The sequence below is a fragment of the Scylla paramamosain genome, unplaced genomic scaffold (assembly GCF_035594125.1).
Source record: "Scylla paramamosain isolate STU-SP2022 unplaced genomic scaffold, ASM3559412v1 Contig22, whole genome shotgun sequence".
Taxonomy (NCBI): domain Eukaryota; kingdom Metazoa; phylum Arthropoda; class Malacostraca; order Decapoda; family Portunidae; genus Scylla; species Scylla paramamosain.
Window position 1 is genome coordinate 256,349 of NW_026973687.1, and position 13,813 is coordinate 270,161.

Genomic DNA, 13,813 nt, shown 5'->3' on the forward strand with positions numbered 1-13,813 from the left:
TAGGACAAGAAGTTTGGTTTAGGAGATCATTAATGAATAATAAGAAGAGAGTGGGTGACAGGACAGAACCCTGAGGAACACCACTGTTAATAGATTTAGGAGAAGAACAGTGACTGTCTACCACGGCAGCAGTAGAACAGTCAGAAAGGAAACTTGAGATGAAGTTACAGAGAGAAGGATAGAAGCTGTAGGAGGGTGGTTTGGAAATCAAAGCTTTGTGCCAGAAGCTTTGGTGCACTGATGGGTGTGTGGAGTTCCAGCCAAGGCTGCATGTGTATGCATATTTTACCTAGTTGTAATTTCCAGGGCCTGAGGTATGCTTGTGTGGTCCTGTCTCCATATCTACACTTGTGCAGTTGTTCCTTAAAGTTGTACACACTCGTTTCCAGTACTACCTCCTCACTGAGCTTGTTCCATACTTCTGGATTTCTTTGTTGGAAACTGTTTCTTTATGTTATTCAAGCATCTTTCTTTTTTTATTTTTTTGCTGTGGCCTCGTGTGTATCTGGTATTTTCTACTTCTCTTAGCAGCAGTTTCTCATCATCAATTTCTTCCATTCAATTCCACAATTTATATATAGTTATTAAGTCTTCCTGTTCTCTTCTTTGTTCCAATGTGGCAGATTTATCTTCATTAACTTGTCTTCATACGTTAATTCTTCCAGTTCTGGAACCATCTTCATTGCCATCCTTTGTATTCTTTCTATTTCTTTGACATGTTTCATCTTGTGGGAAGACTACACTGATTTAGCATATTCCAGCTTTGGTCAAATCATAGTGGTAATTATCTTTCTCTTCATACCTTTATCCATGTAGTGGAATGCTGTTCTAATATTTCTCATCGTTCTATATGTATCTCTGAACATCTTCTGTATGTGCATCTCTGATTATTGACTGTCCTGTATATTCACTCCCAGATCTTTCTCTTCTTGTACTTTTATTATTTCTGCATTTCCCATTTTCTAGATCCATTTTGGTCTCTTTTCACTTTTTCCCACTTACATTACATGACATTTTTTCATATTAAACTCCATCTCACATTTCTTGCTCCAGTCCCAGATTTTACTCAGATCCTCTTGTAGATTTTCAGTCTTTCATATGTTTTTGTAATTTTGCATCATCTGCAAACAAATTTGTGTAACTCATTACTCCTTCTGGCATATCACTGGTGTAGATAAGGAAAAGTATTGGTGCCAGCACTGATCCTTGTGGTACTCCACTATCTACTTTTCTCCATTTTGACTTTTACATCCTTTACTGCCATTCTCATTTCTCTTCCCTTTAAGTAGCTTTCCATCCAGTTTATTATTTTTCCATTTAATTCTCCAACATTTTCTAGCTTCCATAGTAGCCTGTTGTGGGGAGCTTTGTCAAAAGCTTTTTTTTTTTTTTTTTAGATCTAAATGCACACAGTCTACTCATCCATCCCTCTCCTGCATTATATCAGTCACTCTTGAATAGAAGCTGATCAGATTTATTACACATGATTGTTTTTATCTAAAGCCATACTGCTTTTCTAATATTATATCATGTTCTCTAGAAGTTTTGTCCACTGCTTCTGCGTCACTTTTTCACAGATCTTGCATACTATGCTGGTCATTGATACTGGTCTGTAGTTTAATGGCTCTTCTTTTTTTCCACATTGATAAATTGGCACTATACCTGTTCTCTTCCATTCCTTAGGCACTTCCAATTGATACTGAGCATTTTATTATGTCATATACTGGTTCAATTAACTGTTTCCTGTTAAAATGAAACCTGATACTCCATCTGGTCCTGTTGCTTTTCTCTCTTCCAGTTCCTCAACCATTTAATAAAGTTCTTTGATTACTGTAATTTCCCACATTTGTTCTTTTGTGTTCACATCTTGTGGTTCTTTAAATTCTGATTCTTTTGTGAAAACTTGGTGGAACTTTTTGTTTAGCAATTCACTCATGTCTTTTGGGTCTTCATATGTTTCATGTCCATCCTTCAACTGTTCTAGTTTTTCTTTGAGTTTAATTTTTCCATTTATGAATCTAGAATAGTTTTGGTTTGTCCTTGCACTTCTCAAGTGCATCTTTTACATATCCTTTTTCTTCCCCTCTCCTTATTTACACATATTCATTTCTTGCTATCTTAAAGTCTTTATTTTTTTGGTTTCCACTTCTTTTCGTTGTTATCCATGCTTCATCTCTTTTCTCTTTGCTCTTGCACATCTTGCGTTAACTACACCAGTTTTCCTTTTTCTTTAGGTTTGTATAGTGGGACATATTTATTCACTCCTGCCTCATATAGTCTTATATTGCCTTGCATATAATTTGCTCTCTTCAGCTTTCTCCTGTCCGTTGCTTCATAGAATCTCGTAAGATATTTACATTAGTTTTTCCATAGTTTCTCCTGTTTTGTTTGTAGGATTCATCCTCTGCACTGACATCACTGTCAGTCTCTATTTCTATCATTATATGGTCACTTTTTTCCATGGGGGACATGTACCATTTCTTTAGTTAGGTCAATTCCTTTTGTTAATATTAAGTCAAGTCTTGTTGGTTCATCATCTCTTATATATCTTGTATTTTTGGTCACCCATTGCATCATTGTGTTTTCTATAGTCAGCTTCATAAATCTTTCTCACCATGCAGTCTTGTTTCCTCATGCCTTGAATGTTTCCTAATTTATTTCTTTGCAATTGAAGTCACCAACCAATAATTCTGTTTTATTACTTTTGATTAATTTACTCAAATGCTGAGTGGTATCTTCTATTATTTTCTCACAGCCTTCCTTGCTCCAAGAATTTGTTTTGGGTGGTACGTGGGTTGTTATTACCATCAGTATTTCTCCATGATTATCCTCCAAGTTAACAGTCACTATTTCTGCTTTTCCTTCCCCATATTTCATTATTTTTGTCTTCACCTCATTTCTTGTCATTATCATTACACCTCCCCCTCCTTTGCCAATCCTGTCTCTTCTCCACATATTGTAGTTGTTGTTAATGATAGTCTGATTTTCTTCTTGTAGCTTTATTTCTGTTAAACACGCTATCTTCAGATTCTTTTTCTTTTAAATAGTCTTATAATTCCAGTGTCCTGTGTAACAGTCCGTCTGTGTTGGTGTACATCACATTCAGTCCTTCATTTTCGCAATTTTTTTCTTTTACTTTAATTTATTCCTTTTCCTTTATGTACCATTTTTTCACGCTGTCTCCAAAAACTCTCCAAAACTCAAAAAAAAGTTTAGTCTTTTCTTCTGTTCTTGATTAATTTTTCCCTTTAGCCTCTTTGTGTGTGTGTGTGTGTGTGTGTGTGTGTGTGTGTGTGTGTGTGTGTGACATGCAGGAAAGAGCTTTGCTTGTGCTATCCTGTCTCCATATCTATTTTTATCTAACTTTGTCTTAAATTTATGTATTGTATTTGTATCAATGACTTCTTTGTCCAAATCATTCCAGACCTCCACAGTTCTATGTGGGAAGCTATTTTCTTAACATCTCTTCTACATGCATCTTTTTTAAGTTTTCTGCCATGTACCCTTGAGCCTCTTGTATCCCACATCACCAAGTCCTTCCTATCCAAGTTTTTTATTTCAGTCATCATTCTGTATAGTATGATCAGATCACCTCTCTCTCTTCTCTGTTCTAATGTTATAAGACACGATTTAGACATTCTTTCTTCATACATTAGATCCTCCAAACTTGGAGGTGACTGTTGCTACTCTTCCTATTTTCTTATAGATTTCTTGGTATTAGGTGACCATACCACAGCTACATACTCCAATCCTGGGTGTATCATGGTCACAATATTTTTTTTTTTATCATTTCCTCATCCAGATGTGCAAATGCTGTTCTTATGTTTTTCAGTGTTAATAGCTGGTGACAGCTTGTCAGTAATAACTACACCAAGGTCTCTTTCTTCTGTTCTTTTATTGTGTGTGTGTGTGTGTGTGTGTGTGTGTGTGTGTGTGTGTGTGTGTGTAGGGTCTGTTTTCTTTCTTATCCTGAGGTGCTGAAAGAAGACCTTGGTGCACAGATGGATGTGTGGAGGTGCAGCCAAGACTGTGTGTGTGTATTTACCTAGTTGTGAAATACAGGACAAGAGGCACACTAAGCTCATGCTGTTCCATCTCCATATCGACTTTTATCCAGATTTTCTTTAAATTTATGGACTGTCTTGGCACACAGTCTCATCAATAAATGAATTCCACACTGCTATGCTCCTGTGGGGAAAGCTATGTTTCTTGATGTCTCTTCTGCAAACACTCCTTATCAGTTTCCTTCCATGTCCTCTGGTATCTCTCTTATCAGGTATCATAAGATTATCCCTGCCCAATTTTTTCATCCCTTCCAATATTCTGTATAGTGCTATCAAATCACCTCTTTCCCTCCTTTTTTGTAGTGTAGTTGGGCCCAATCTCATAAACTTCTCTTCATAACTATGCCCTCTTAGGCTTGTAGGGATTTTAGTTGCAGCTCTCTGAATTCTTTCTAGCTTCCTGATATCCTTCGTCAAACTTGGTGAGCACACTAATGCTGCATACTCCAGTCCTGGATGTGTCATTGTTGTTTACAATTTTTTTTTTATCATATCATCTTCATTGTCGGTGAATGCCATCTTCATGTTTCTCAGCAGATTGCATGTTTATCCAGTGATCTTGTTTACATGCTTCACAAATGACACTTTATTAGAAATGATTGCTCCCAGATCTTTTTCTCTGATCTTATAGTAATTTTCTCATTTCCCAAATAGTAGATGCCTTCTGTTTTTCTTGCACTTTTTCCAAACTTCACCACACTACATTTCTTGGCATTAAACTCCATGTTCCATCTCAACAATCATTTATTTATCTTAATTAGGTCTTGATTCAGAGCTTTGCAGTCTTTTTCATTTGTTACTTTTCTCATAATCTTAGCATCATCAGCAAAGAGACTCATGTGGCTTGTCATTCCTTCCATCATGTCATTTACATATATTGCAGAACTTCACTTATTACTGGTTTCCACTTTGACTTATTGCCTCTGATTACTGTCCTCATTTATCTCTCCGTCAAGAAGTTGGTCATGCATTTTAATAACGATCCTCCCAATCTTCCTATATTTTTCAGTTATCCATATTAGCCTTCTGTATGGTACTTTGTATAATGCGTTTTGCAGGTCTAAGTACATGCAGTCAGTCCATCCATCTCTCTCTTGCACTATGTCCATTACTCTTGTGTAGAAGCTTATCAAATTTGTTACACAAGATCTTCCTTCTCTGAATCCAAATTGTCTGTCTGTTATCACATTGTTGTCTTCCAGGCATTTCACCCATCTGTTCTTGATGATCTTTTTGCAGATCTTTGGTACCACACTTGTCAGCAATACTGGTCTATTGTTAAATGAGTCTCCTTTACTTCCAGCCTTGTGAATTGGGTAATATTCACCTATTTCCAATCTTTGGGTACTTTTCCTTCCAACAGGGTGGTGCTAATTATATTGTGTATCACCTTAGCTAGTTTTGGGCTACACTTCTATAGAATCCAGCTTGACAGACTATCAGGTCCCATTGCTTTCCATACTCCCAGCTCTTCCAATATATTCTTTACTTCTTCTGTTGATGTTACTACCTCTTTCAGACCAGTCCCATTTTCCATCACTATCCTTTCTTCCCTAAAATAATTTTCTTTAGTAAGCAGTGAGTGGAAGTGTCTGTTGAACACTTCAGCCATCTCTTTTGGGTCTTCGACCATTTCTTCTCCAACTATTACTCAGCTGATGTCTTCTTTACTCCTCAATTTTCCATTCATAAATTTTTAAAACAGTTTTGGTTGGTCTTTGCATTTATGCACAACATTCTTTTCATAATTCTACTCATCTCTGTGTATTTTAACATATTCATTCCTCTTTCTTATATAATTGGTCCACAAGTCATGTCTCTTATATTTCTTCCACATTCCATGCTTTTTTCTGTCTCCAGTCTAGCTGTAGCACATCTCTTGTTACTCCAATCCTTCTTAAAAAGGTTTTCTGTTGATTTCATAGGTGTCCATTTCCCCTCTCCTTTATTATAAATGTTCAGGAAGGTGGTCCACTCTCCTTCTATATCACCCATTTGAAATACTTTGTTCCAATCCATTTCAATGAAATACTTCCTAAGCTGTCCAAAATTTGTCTCACTGCAGTTCAACCATTCTCTCCTGTGGTCTTTTCTCATATCTATGTTTTTATTCATTACTAAGAACTGAATCAATGCATAGTCACTTTTATCTATTGGTTTTTTGTGTTTTAAATCCTCTATTATGGCTTGTTCCTTCGTAAAAATTAGATCCAGCTTTGACAGTATTTCATTTTCTCTGAATTTTGTGTCTTCTTTAACCCACTACATCAGAATATTCTCAACAGCCAACTCCAGTAATTTGGTCCCCCTGTGATTACTTGCTACGTTATGTGGTCCAATTTTCCCAAGATATCTCTTTACAGTTAAAGTCTCCTGTCACTAGTTCACCTCATTTTCATCCAGCAACTTGGATAAACATGCCTTTATGTCTTTCAGCATTCTCTTGTATTCTTCCTCACCCCTTGAGTTGGAATAAGGGAAACATAGGTCACTGCAGTATTTTGGCATCTTCCCACATTTCTTTTTAAGGCTATTTTCAGTACCTCTGCCTTCCCCTCCCCACATGTAGTAGATTTCACTGTCAATCCTTGTCTAATTAGGAGCATCACACCTAAACCCTGCTTAAATCTTTTATTTCTCATCCAGAGGTTGTAATTTCCATCACCAATATCTAAAACGTCCACATCACTCTCCAGTTTTGTTTCAACAATTGCCATGATATCTGGCTTCTCTTCTCTCTTAAACAGTCTCTAACTTTCAACACTACTGGTATCAGACCATTTAAGTTAGTATACTCCACTTTTAAACCTCCCCTTCTGCATTGTCCTCTTTCCTCTACCACTTTCTCAGCCTCATGTCTGTGACCCTTCAATAGAACCTCTTCTCCACTTCTGGTCTTTTTTCGTTTTTTTTTTTTTTTTTTTTCATTTAATTCTCTTCTTAGTTCATTTATAGTAGCTCTCTCTTCTCTGGTCCTATCTTTTTCATCCACACTTGGTTGTACTCTTCAACTCTGGCCAATTTCTAAACTTTGCCTAATATTTCTTCAGCTGCTGCTTGTGACCTGTGTGTGTGTGTGTGTGTGTGTGTGTGTGTGTGTGTGTGTATGTAGAGTTGTTGTAAACCAGCTTCTCACTATTTATGAGTTACGTTAGAGCTGTGAAGTCTTTCTGCTCACCAAGTACTGCTACTTCACTCTCATTCCTCAAGTCAAATTACCTAGTGGTTGGCCCAAGGGTTTGAGTGGGGCACGCCATAAACACAGCTCTAAAAGTTCTATAATTATTTATTAACCAGTGAATTATGATCCCAGTCATTACTCCTTAACAGCAAAGTGAGTGATGTGTTGGGCCAAAGCACAAGGGGATGGTTTTGGCTGCACATGTGTTGTCATTCTGAACAGCTGAATGAGGGTTGTCTTGTGAGGCTGAACTGCTTGCATCACCATTACTCTTGTGGGGGGCAGTGACAGATGAGTGAGTGTTGTCTTGTGAGCCACTTTCGCCGTCATTAGTCTTGCATGGGGTGGTGACGGCACTGGTGTCAGTACTATGTCATAGTGTTTTATTTCTATTCCTGAGGTGCTGAGAGAAGGCCTTGGTGCACTGATAGGTGTGTGGAGGTGTGTCTAAGGCTGTGTGTGTGTGAGTGTGTGTGCATACATGAAGTTAAAAGAACACTTGTCTTCACTCTAAACTTGAGGCAAGAGGAACACAGCAGAGTACTGAGTCAGAGCTGCTGCCTGGATGTGTGGTGAGGCACTGTTGGCAGTGGTACTCATGTGTGCATTACTGTATTACCACATGGCACATCTTCCTTTCAGTGCAGAATGATCAAGATGAGTGAATTATTTAAGTCTGTCACCATATCTAAGACTAGATGTGTATCCAACATCAACAGTGTCTTGGCAAAAGACTATATAAATTCCTTTTCTCGTCTCAAACCATAATATGGTAATTTGGTGTCTTTTGAGTGACTAAATCTTAAAAAGCTTAAAAGAAAATCTCCTGCAGGTGCCGGCCAAGATGGACACCCTTACCTTCACCTACAGTGAGGCACTCACCCCTGTGGTCACCAGCATGGCAGTGCAGGGCGAGGAAGTGACATTGTCTGGCCACAACTTTGGCAGTGACAACACCAAGGTCACCATCACTCTGGTGCAACAGTCGGTCCCCCATGGCTGCCGAGAGGTGCCTCAGGAGGAGGAGAAGGAAGACTTGATGGTGGAAGAAAGGGAAGAGTGGTGGTGGTGGTGCTGAAGGATGAGGTTGAGGACTTCCTGGGTGTGGAGGCGGGTGATGAGATGGACCGCCTGGTGGAGACAGTGGCCGAGGATGAGGATAACGTGCTCAGTGGTAAGTACCTGCATGGCCTGGGGCAGAAGGCGAGGCTGTCCCTGGTGGATGTGCTGGAGGCCCCTCGGGGCTTCTGGGGTAGCTTCAGCCACCTTTGAGGAGACGGTGCAGCTGGGTGCCTGGCGCATGGCTGGCATTGGCCCTCTTCCCCACATACTGGACCACAACCCCCAGGAGAGACACCCACAACAGAGTCACTCAACAGAGGACCATCCCACCTCCTACTCCTGCACCATCACCTCTCTCACCCCCACCAAAGTGTCCTGCACAGCAGCCGGCCTGTCCGCAGGCTCCTACAGACCCATGGTGACCATGGCTGGGGCTAGGGCAGTTGTGGGCAACAAGGTGACCTCCACTACCCTGCCCGTGGCCTCTGCCCTAACACCTCAGTCCAGCAGCATCAACGGAGGTGCAGTGCTGGTGGGGAACAGCTCGGGGTTCATTCCCGGGTACATGATGGTGGTGGTTGGTGGTGCTGAGTGCCCCATGCTGCAGGAGAGTGCCAACACCATCTCCTGCCGCCTGCCACCTGGCATTGAGGGGGAGGCAGCGGTGGTGGTCAGTGTGGCCTGCAGTGAGAATGTGATGGCTGCCAAAGCATTCACCTACGCTGCAGCCGTCACCCCCATGCTTCTCTCTGTCACGTGAGTCTTGATGCCATGCACCCCACTTCACCACACACACACACACACACACACAAACACACACATCTTCTGTATCACTGGTGTTTTGTTTATAATAATAATAATAATAATAATAATAATAATAATAATGATAATAGTAATAATAATGATGCTACTACTACTACAACTGATAATAATAATAATAATAATAATAATAATAATATTAATAATAATATAATATAATAATAATAATAATGATGATAATGATGATGATGATAATGATGATGATGATAATAATAATAATAATAACAGTAATGCATTATTAATATTATCATTATTAAATATGTTCACTAATTTCAATGAGAACAAATATTTATCATCATGTTCAAAGTGATTGTGTTGGCCAGCACCCCCACCACCTCATTTACCCAGTGACCTCAGATCTTGATGTTGCAGGTGGTGCAGGATCACTCCTGAACTGGGTCTTTGTGTTGGCAAAGACAATTCAGTCTTCACTAGGTGAATTGCCACACTCTTGAATCTTCTGAATTTTCCACCATCTGGCTTCAACCACAGAGTCATTCAAACTAAATTTATCTGTGCTGTATACCTCTCATCTAACTTTTCTGACTATAAGAAATTCTTTGACTAACTTCCAAAGTGGAGCACATTCTGACTCTCTTCCCTTTTGCAGAGATCTCCATTCTTGGAGACTTCAATGTTCACCACCAGCTTTGGCTTTCCTCTCCTTTCACTGACCATCCTGGTGAACTAGCCTTCAACTTTACCATTCTCCACGACCTAGAGCAACATCCTACTTGTATTCCTGACTGTCTTGGAGATATGCCCAACATTCTTGACCTTTTCCTGACTTCTAATCCATCTGCTTATGCTGTTACCCTATCTTTTCTGTTGGGCTCCTCTGATCACAATCTCACTTCTGTATCTCATCCTATTGCTCCAATCCCTCCTCAGGATCCCCCTAAGCAGAGGTGCCTCTGACATTTTGCTTCTGCTAGTTAGGGGGCCTGAGGAGGTGTTTTGATGATTTTCCTTGGAATGACTACTGCTTCCATGTCACAGACTGTCTCTGTGTGCTGAGTACATAACAGAGGTGATAGTATCTGGCATGAAAGTGTACATTCCTCTCTCTTTTTCTCGACCTAAACCTTCCAAACCTTGGTTTAACACAGCCTGTTCTTGTGCTATACATGATAGAGAGATGGGTAACAAAAGGTACTTGAGCCTTCCATCACCAGAATCTCATGCACTTTATATTTCTGCCTGGAACCATGCAAAGTCTTTTCTCCAACAAGCCAAAAACTCCTTCGTAAATAGAAAGTGTCAAAATTTTTCAAGATCTAACTCCCCTCATGACTTCTGGCACCTAACCAAACACATCTCCTATAACTTTGCTTCTTCATCTTTCTCTCTTTTATTTCAACCAGATGGCACCACTCTGATCTCATCTATTTCTAAAGCTGAACTATTTCCTCAAACCTTTGCTAAAAACTCTACCTTGAATGATTCAGTGCCTGTTCCTCCCTCTCCTCCACCTTCTGACTACTTTGTGTTACCTATTAAAATTCTTCACAACGATGTTTTCCATGCCTTCACTGGCCTAAACCCTCAGAAGGCTTATGGACCTGATGGGGTCCCTCCTATTGTTCTCTGAAACCATGCCTCCGTGCTTGCACCTTGACTAGTCAAACTCTTTCAACTCCATCTGTCAACATCTACCTCTCCTTCTTGCTGGAAGTTTGCCTACATTCAGCATGTTCCTAAAAAGGGTGACCGTTCTAATCCCTCAAACTACCATCCTATTGCTTTAATTTCCTGCCTATCTAAAATTTTTTAATCTTTCCTCAACAGGAAGATTCTTAAACATCTTTCACTTCACAACTTTCTATCTGATCGCCAGTATGGGTTCTGTCAAGGCTGCTCTACTTCTTCTGGCTTTTCTTACTGAGTCTTGGTCATCTCTTTTAGAGATTTTAGAGAAACTTTTGCTGTTGCCTTAGACATATCAAAAGCTTTTGATAGAGTCTGACACAAAGCTTTGATTTCCAAACTGCCCTCTTACGGCTTCTATCCTTTTCTCAGCAACTTCATCTTAAGTTTCCTTCCTGACCGTTCTGTTGCTGCTGTGGTAGATGGTCACTGTTCTTCTAAATCTATTAACAGTGGTGTTCCTCAGGGTTCTGTCCTATCACATATTCTCTTCCTATTATTCATCAATGATCTTCTAAACCAAACTTCTCGTCCTATCCACTCGTATGATGATGATACCACCCTGCACTTTTACACGTCTTTTCATAGATGTCCAACCCTTCAGGAAGTAAACAGGTCACAAAAGGAAACCAGAACACCTGTCGTCTGATTTCTCTGAAATTTCTGATTGTGACAGAGCAAACTTAGTATTGTTCAATGCCTCAAAAACTCAATTCTTCCATCTACCAACTCAACACAACCTTCCAGACAAATATCCCATCTTCGTCAATGGCACATAACTGTTCCCCTCTCCTACATTGAACATCCTCGGTCTGTCCTTTTCTTATAATCTAGACTGGAATCTTCACATCTCATCCCTAGCTAAAACAGCCTCTATGAAGTTAGGCGTTCTGAGACATCGCCAGTTTTTCTCACCCTTCCAGCTGCTCTGTACAGAGGCCCTATCCATCCATGTATGGATTATGCCTTTCTATGGATTATGCTCTTCTAGACAGGGTTGAATCAAAAGCTTTTTGTCTCATCAACTCTTCAATAACTGACTGTCTTCAGCCTCTTACTCACTGCTGCAATGTTGCATCTCTTGCTATCTTCTATCACCATTTTCATGCTAACTGTTCTTCTCATCTTGCTAGCTGCATGCCTCCCCTCCTACTGCAGCCTTGCTGCACAAGACCTTTTTCTCACTCCTACTCTGTCCACCTCTCTAATGCAAGAGTTAACCAGTAATCTTATCATTCATCCCTGTCTCTGGTAAACTCTGGAACTCCCTACCTGCTTCTGTATTTCCACCTTCCTGTGACTTGAACTCCTTCAAGAGGGAAGTTTCAACACACTTATCCTTCAATTTTTGATCACCGCTTTGGACCCTGTTTGGGGACTTGCATCTCGGTGGGTTTTTTTTTTAAATTGGGTTTTTGTTGCCATTGGCCCGTGTCCCTCTTACATGAAAAAAGTTCAACAAAGGACTGTTGTTAAGACACTGCACGTGAGGTGGCCCCCAGTTTGGAAGTATTGTAAATGAATGTTGCGATGAAATAGAATGGGTCTTTGAGACAACAACAAATAAGATGAATGATGATAGTAATAATAATGACAGTGATACTAATACTACTAATATTGATAGTAATAATACTACCTAATAATTATAGTGACAATAATAATAACAATGACAACATAATGTTAGTGCTCACTTTGTTCATTATCTAGCTTGTAGGAATTTTGGGTCAGCAGTCTTCACTTACCTCAAGACTCACAGGTCAACCAAGTGTTCCACCATGGAGGGCATGTCACTCACACCAGTTCTTCAGAATTGTCGTGCTTTAATTTAACACAGTCTGTGATGTAGTGGCAAGAAGTGTGTTTGTTGTTCTCAATACACAGCCTGCACTCACTTGGCTTGCTTTCACACATCAGAGCTTGCTGTTGGCCCAAATGAAATTATAGGGGCATAGGATGGGATTATCCCTTAATGAAGCCAACAGGTTGATAATGTCATAATTAATGTAGCCAAGGCCAGAGGCAGAGCCAGAGCCAGCCATTCCAGTTCATCAGCGTGGAGCAGAGCAGCCAGCCTGCCAACCTTCCACAACAGTGTCTGGGCACTAAGCAGAACTGAGTGTGGCCCTTCAGGTGGCCTGATTCCTGTATGAGTAACTTTTTTGTGGGGCCAGCCTGTTCAGGCCACTGGACAGGCCAGCCAGAGCATGCATGCTGGCCTCAAGGCTTAGTTTGGAGGGAGTCTAACGAAAAAAAAAAAAAAAAAGCAACTTTGGAGTGGTAGAATCGCGACACCTTGACCACATATGTAACACAAACTACTTTTGATAAACAAGCATAATCCCTGACTCTCATAGGACTCTGTGGGCTCTCTTCTCTCTCCTCCTCTTGCCTCCTTAAAACTTCATTTCTTCTATAAATAATGTCCACAATGTCAAGTACAGGGTCATCAGTGAGCTCTTATGCTAAGAAGAGTGCTGTGGGTGGCCATTTTTGCTGCTTCCTGCTGATGGACTGCCCCAAACGAACGGGGGTGCAGGGTTAGAGAGAAACTTCCCGTATAATGCACCCCTGGTCTCCTGTCCCCACCCCACCCCTCTTCCCTCCCAACCTCACACTACCCCCTTACTCTCCTGCCAGGCCCTCTACTGATGTGGTGAGCAGCACCACCCTCACACTGGATGGCACTGGCTTCACTCTGTCCGGGGGCACCCCTGAGGTCACCGTGGGGGGCAAAAGGTGTGGCCTGGTCTCCCCTGCTTCCCCCACCTCCCTCCAGTGCATCGTGAGTCAGGGGGATTGAGGGGAAGTGCTGCAGGGAAGAGACTGATGAGTGCCATGAGGGAGTGTGAGGCAGCTTGGGGGGGAAAGTGAGAGGGAACTGAGTAATAATAATAGTAGAGGAAATAGATGTAGTTCTGCAAATGAGTGAGTGACAGGAAAAGTAACATTACTGAATGAGACAATGAATTAAGCAATGATAGATTTGGGTTAGGAAAAGTTTTTTGAATTAGGAAGAATGTTTAATGCTCTTTTTTCTTTC

At 40.6% G+C, this 13,813-nt stretch overlaps 2 protein-coding genes across 2 annotated transcripts in view; both read left to right on the forward strand.

Moving 5' to 3' along the window:
* The window catches only part of LOC135097485 (fibrocystin-L-like), a 45,069-nt gene extending 36,746 nt beyond the window's left edge, over positions 1–8,323 (forward strand). Inside the window, exon 9 of the mRNA XM_063999430.1 lies at positions 8,078–8,323. Coding sequence (XP_063855500.1) covers positions 8,078–8,323 — 246 coding nt within the window. The remainder of the gene's footprint in view (positions 1–8,077) is intronic.
* Positions 8,320–13,813, forward strand: LOC135097492 (fibrocystin-L-like). Its single transcript, XM_063999442.1, has 2 exons — positions 8,320–9,063; positions 13,411–13,813. The coding sequence occupies exons 1-2, from the start codon at positions 8,327–8,329 to the stop codon at positions 13,571–13,573; spliced, it is 900 nt and encodes a 299-aa protein (XP_063855512.1). The 5' UTR covers positions 8,320–8,326; the 3' UTR covers positions 13,574–13,813.

Coding starts and splice junctions, on each gene's coding strand:
- LOC135097492 (XM_063999442.1), top strand. CDS start 8,327: ATGAGGTTGAGGACTTCCTGGGTGTGGAGGCGGGTGATGAGATGGACC. Junction 9,064..13,410: donor CCCATGCTTCTCTCTGTCAC/GTGAGTCTTGAT, acceptor CTCTCCTGCCAG/GCCCTCTACTGATGTGGTGA.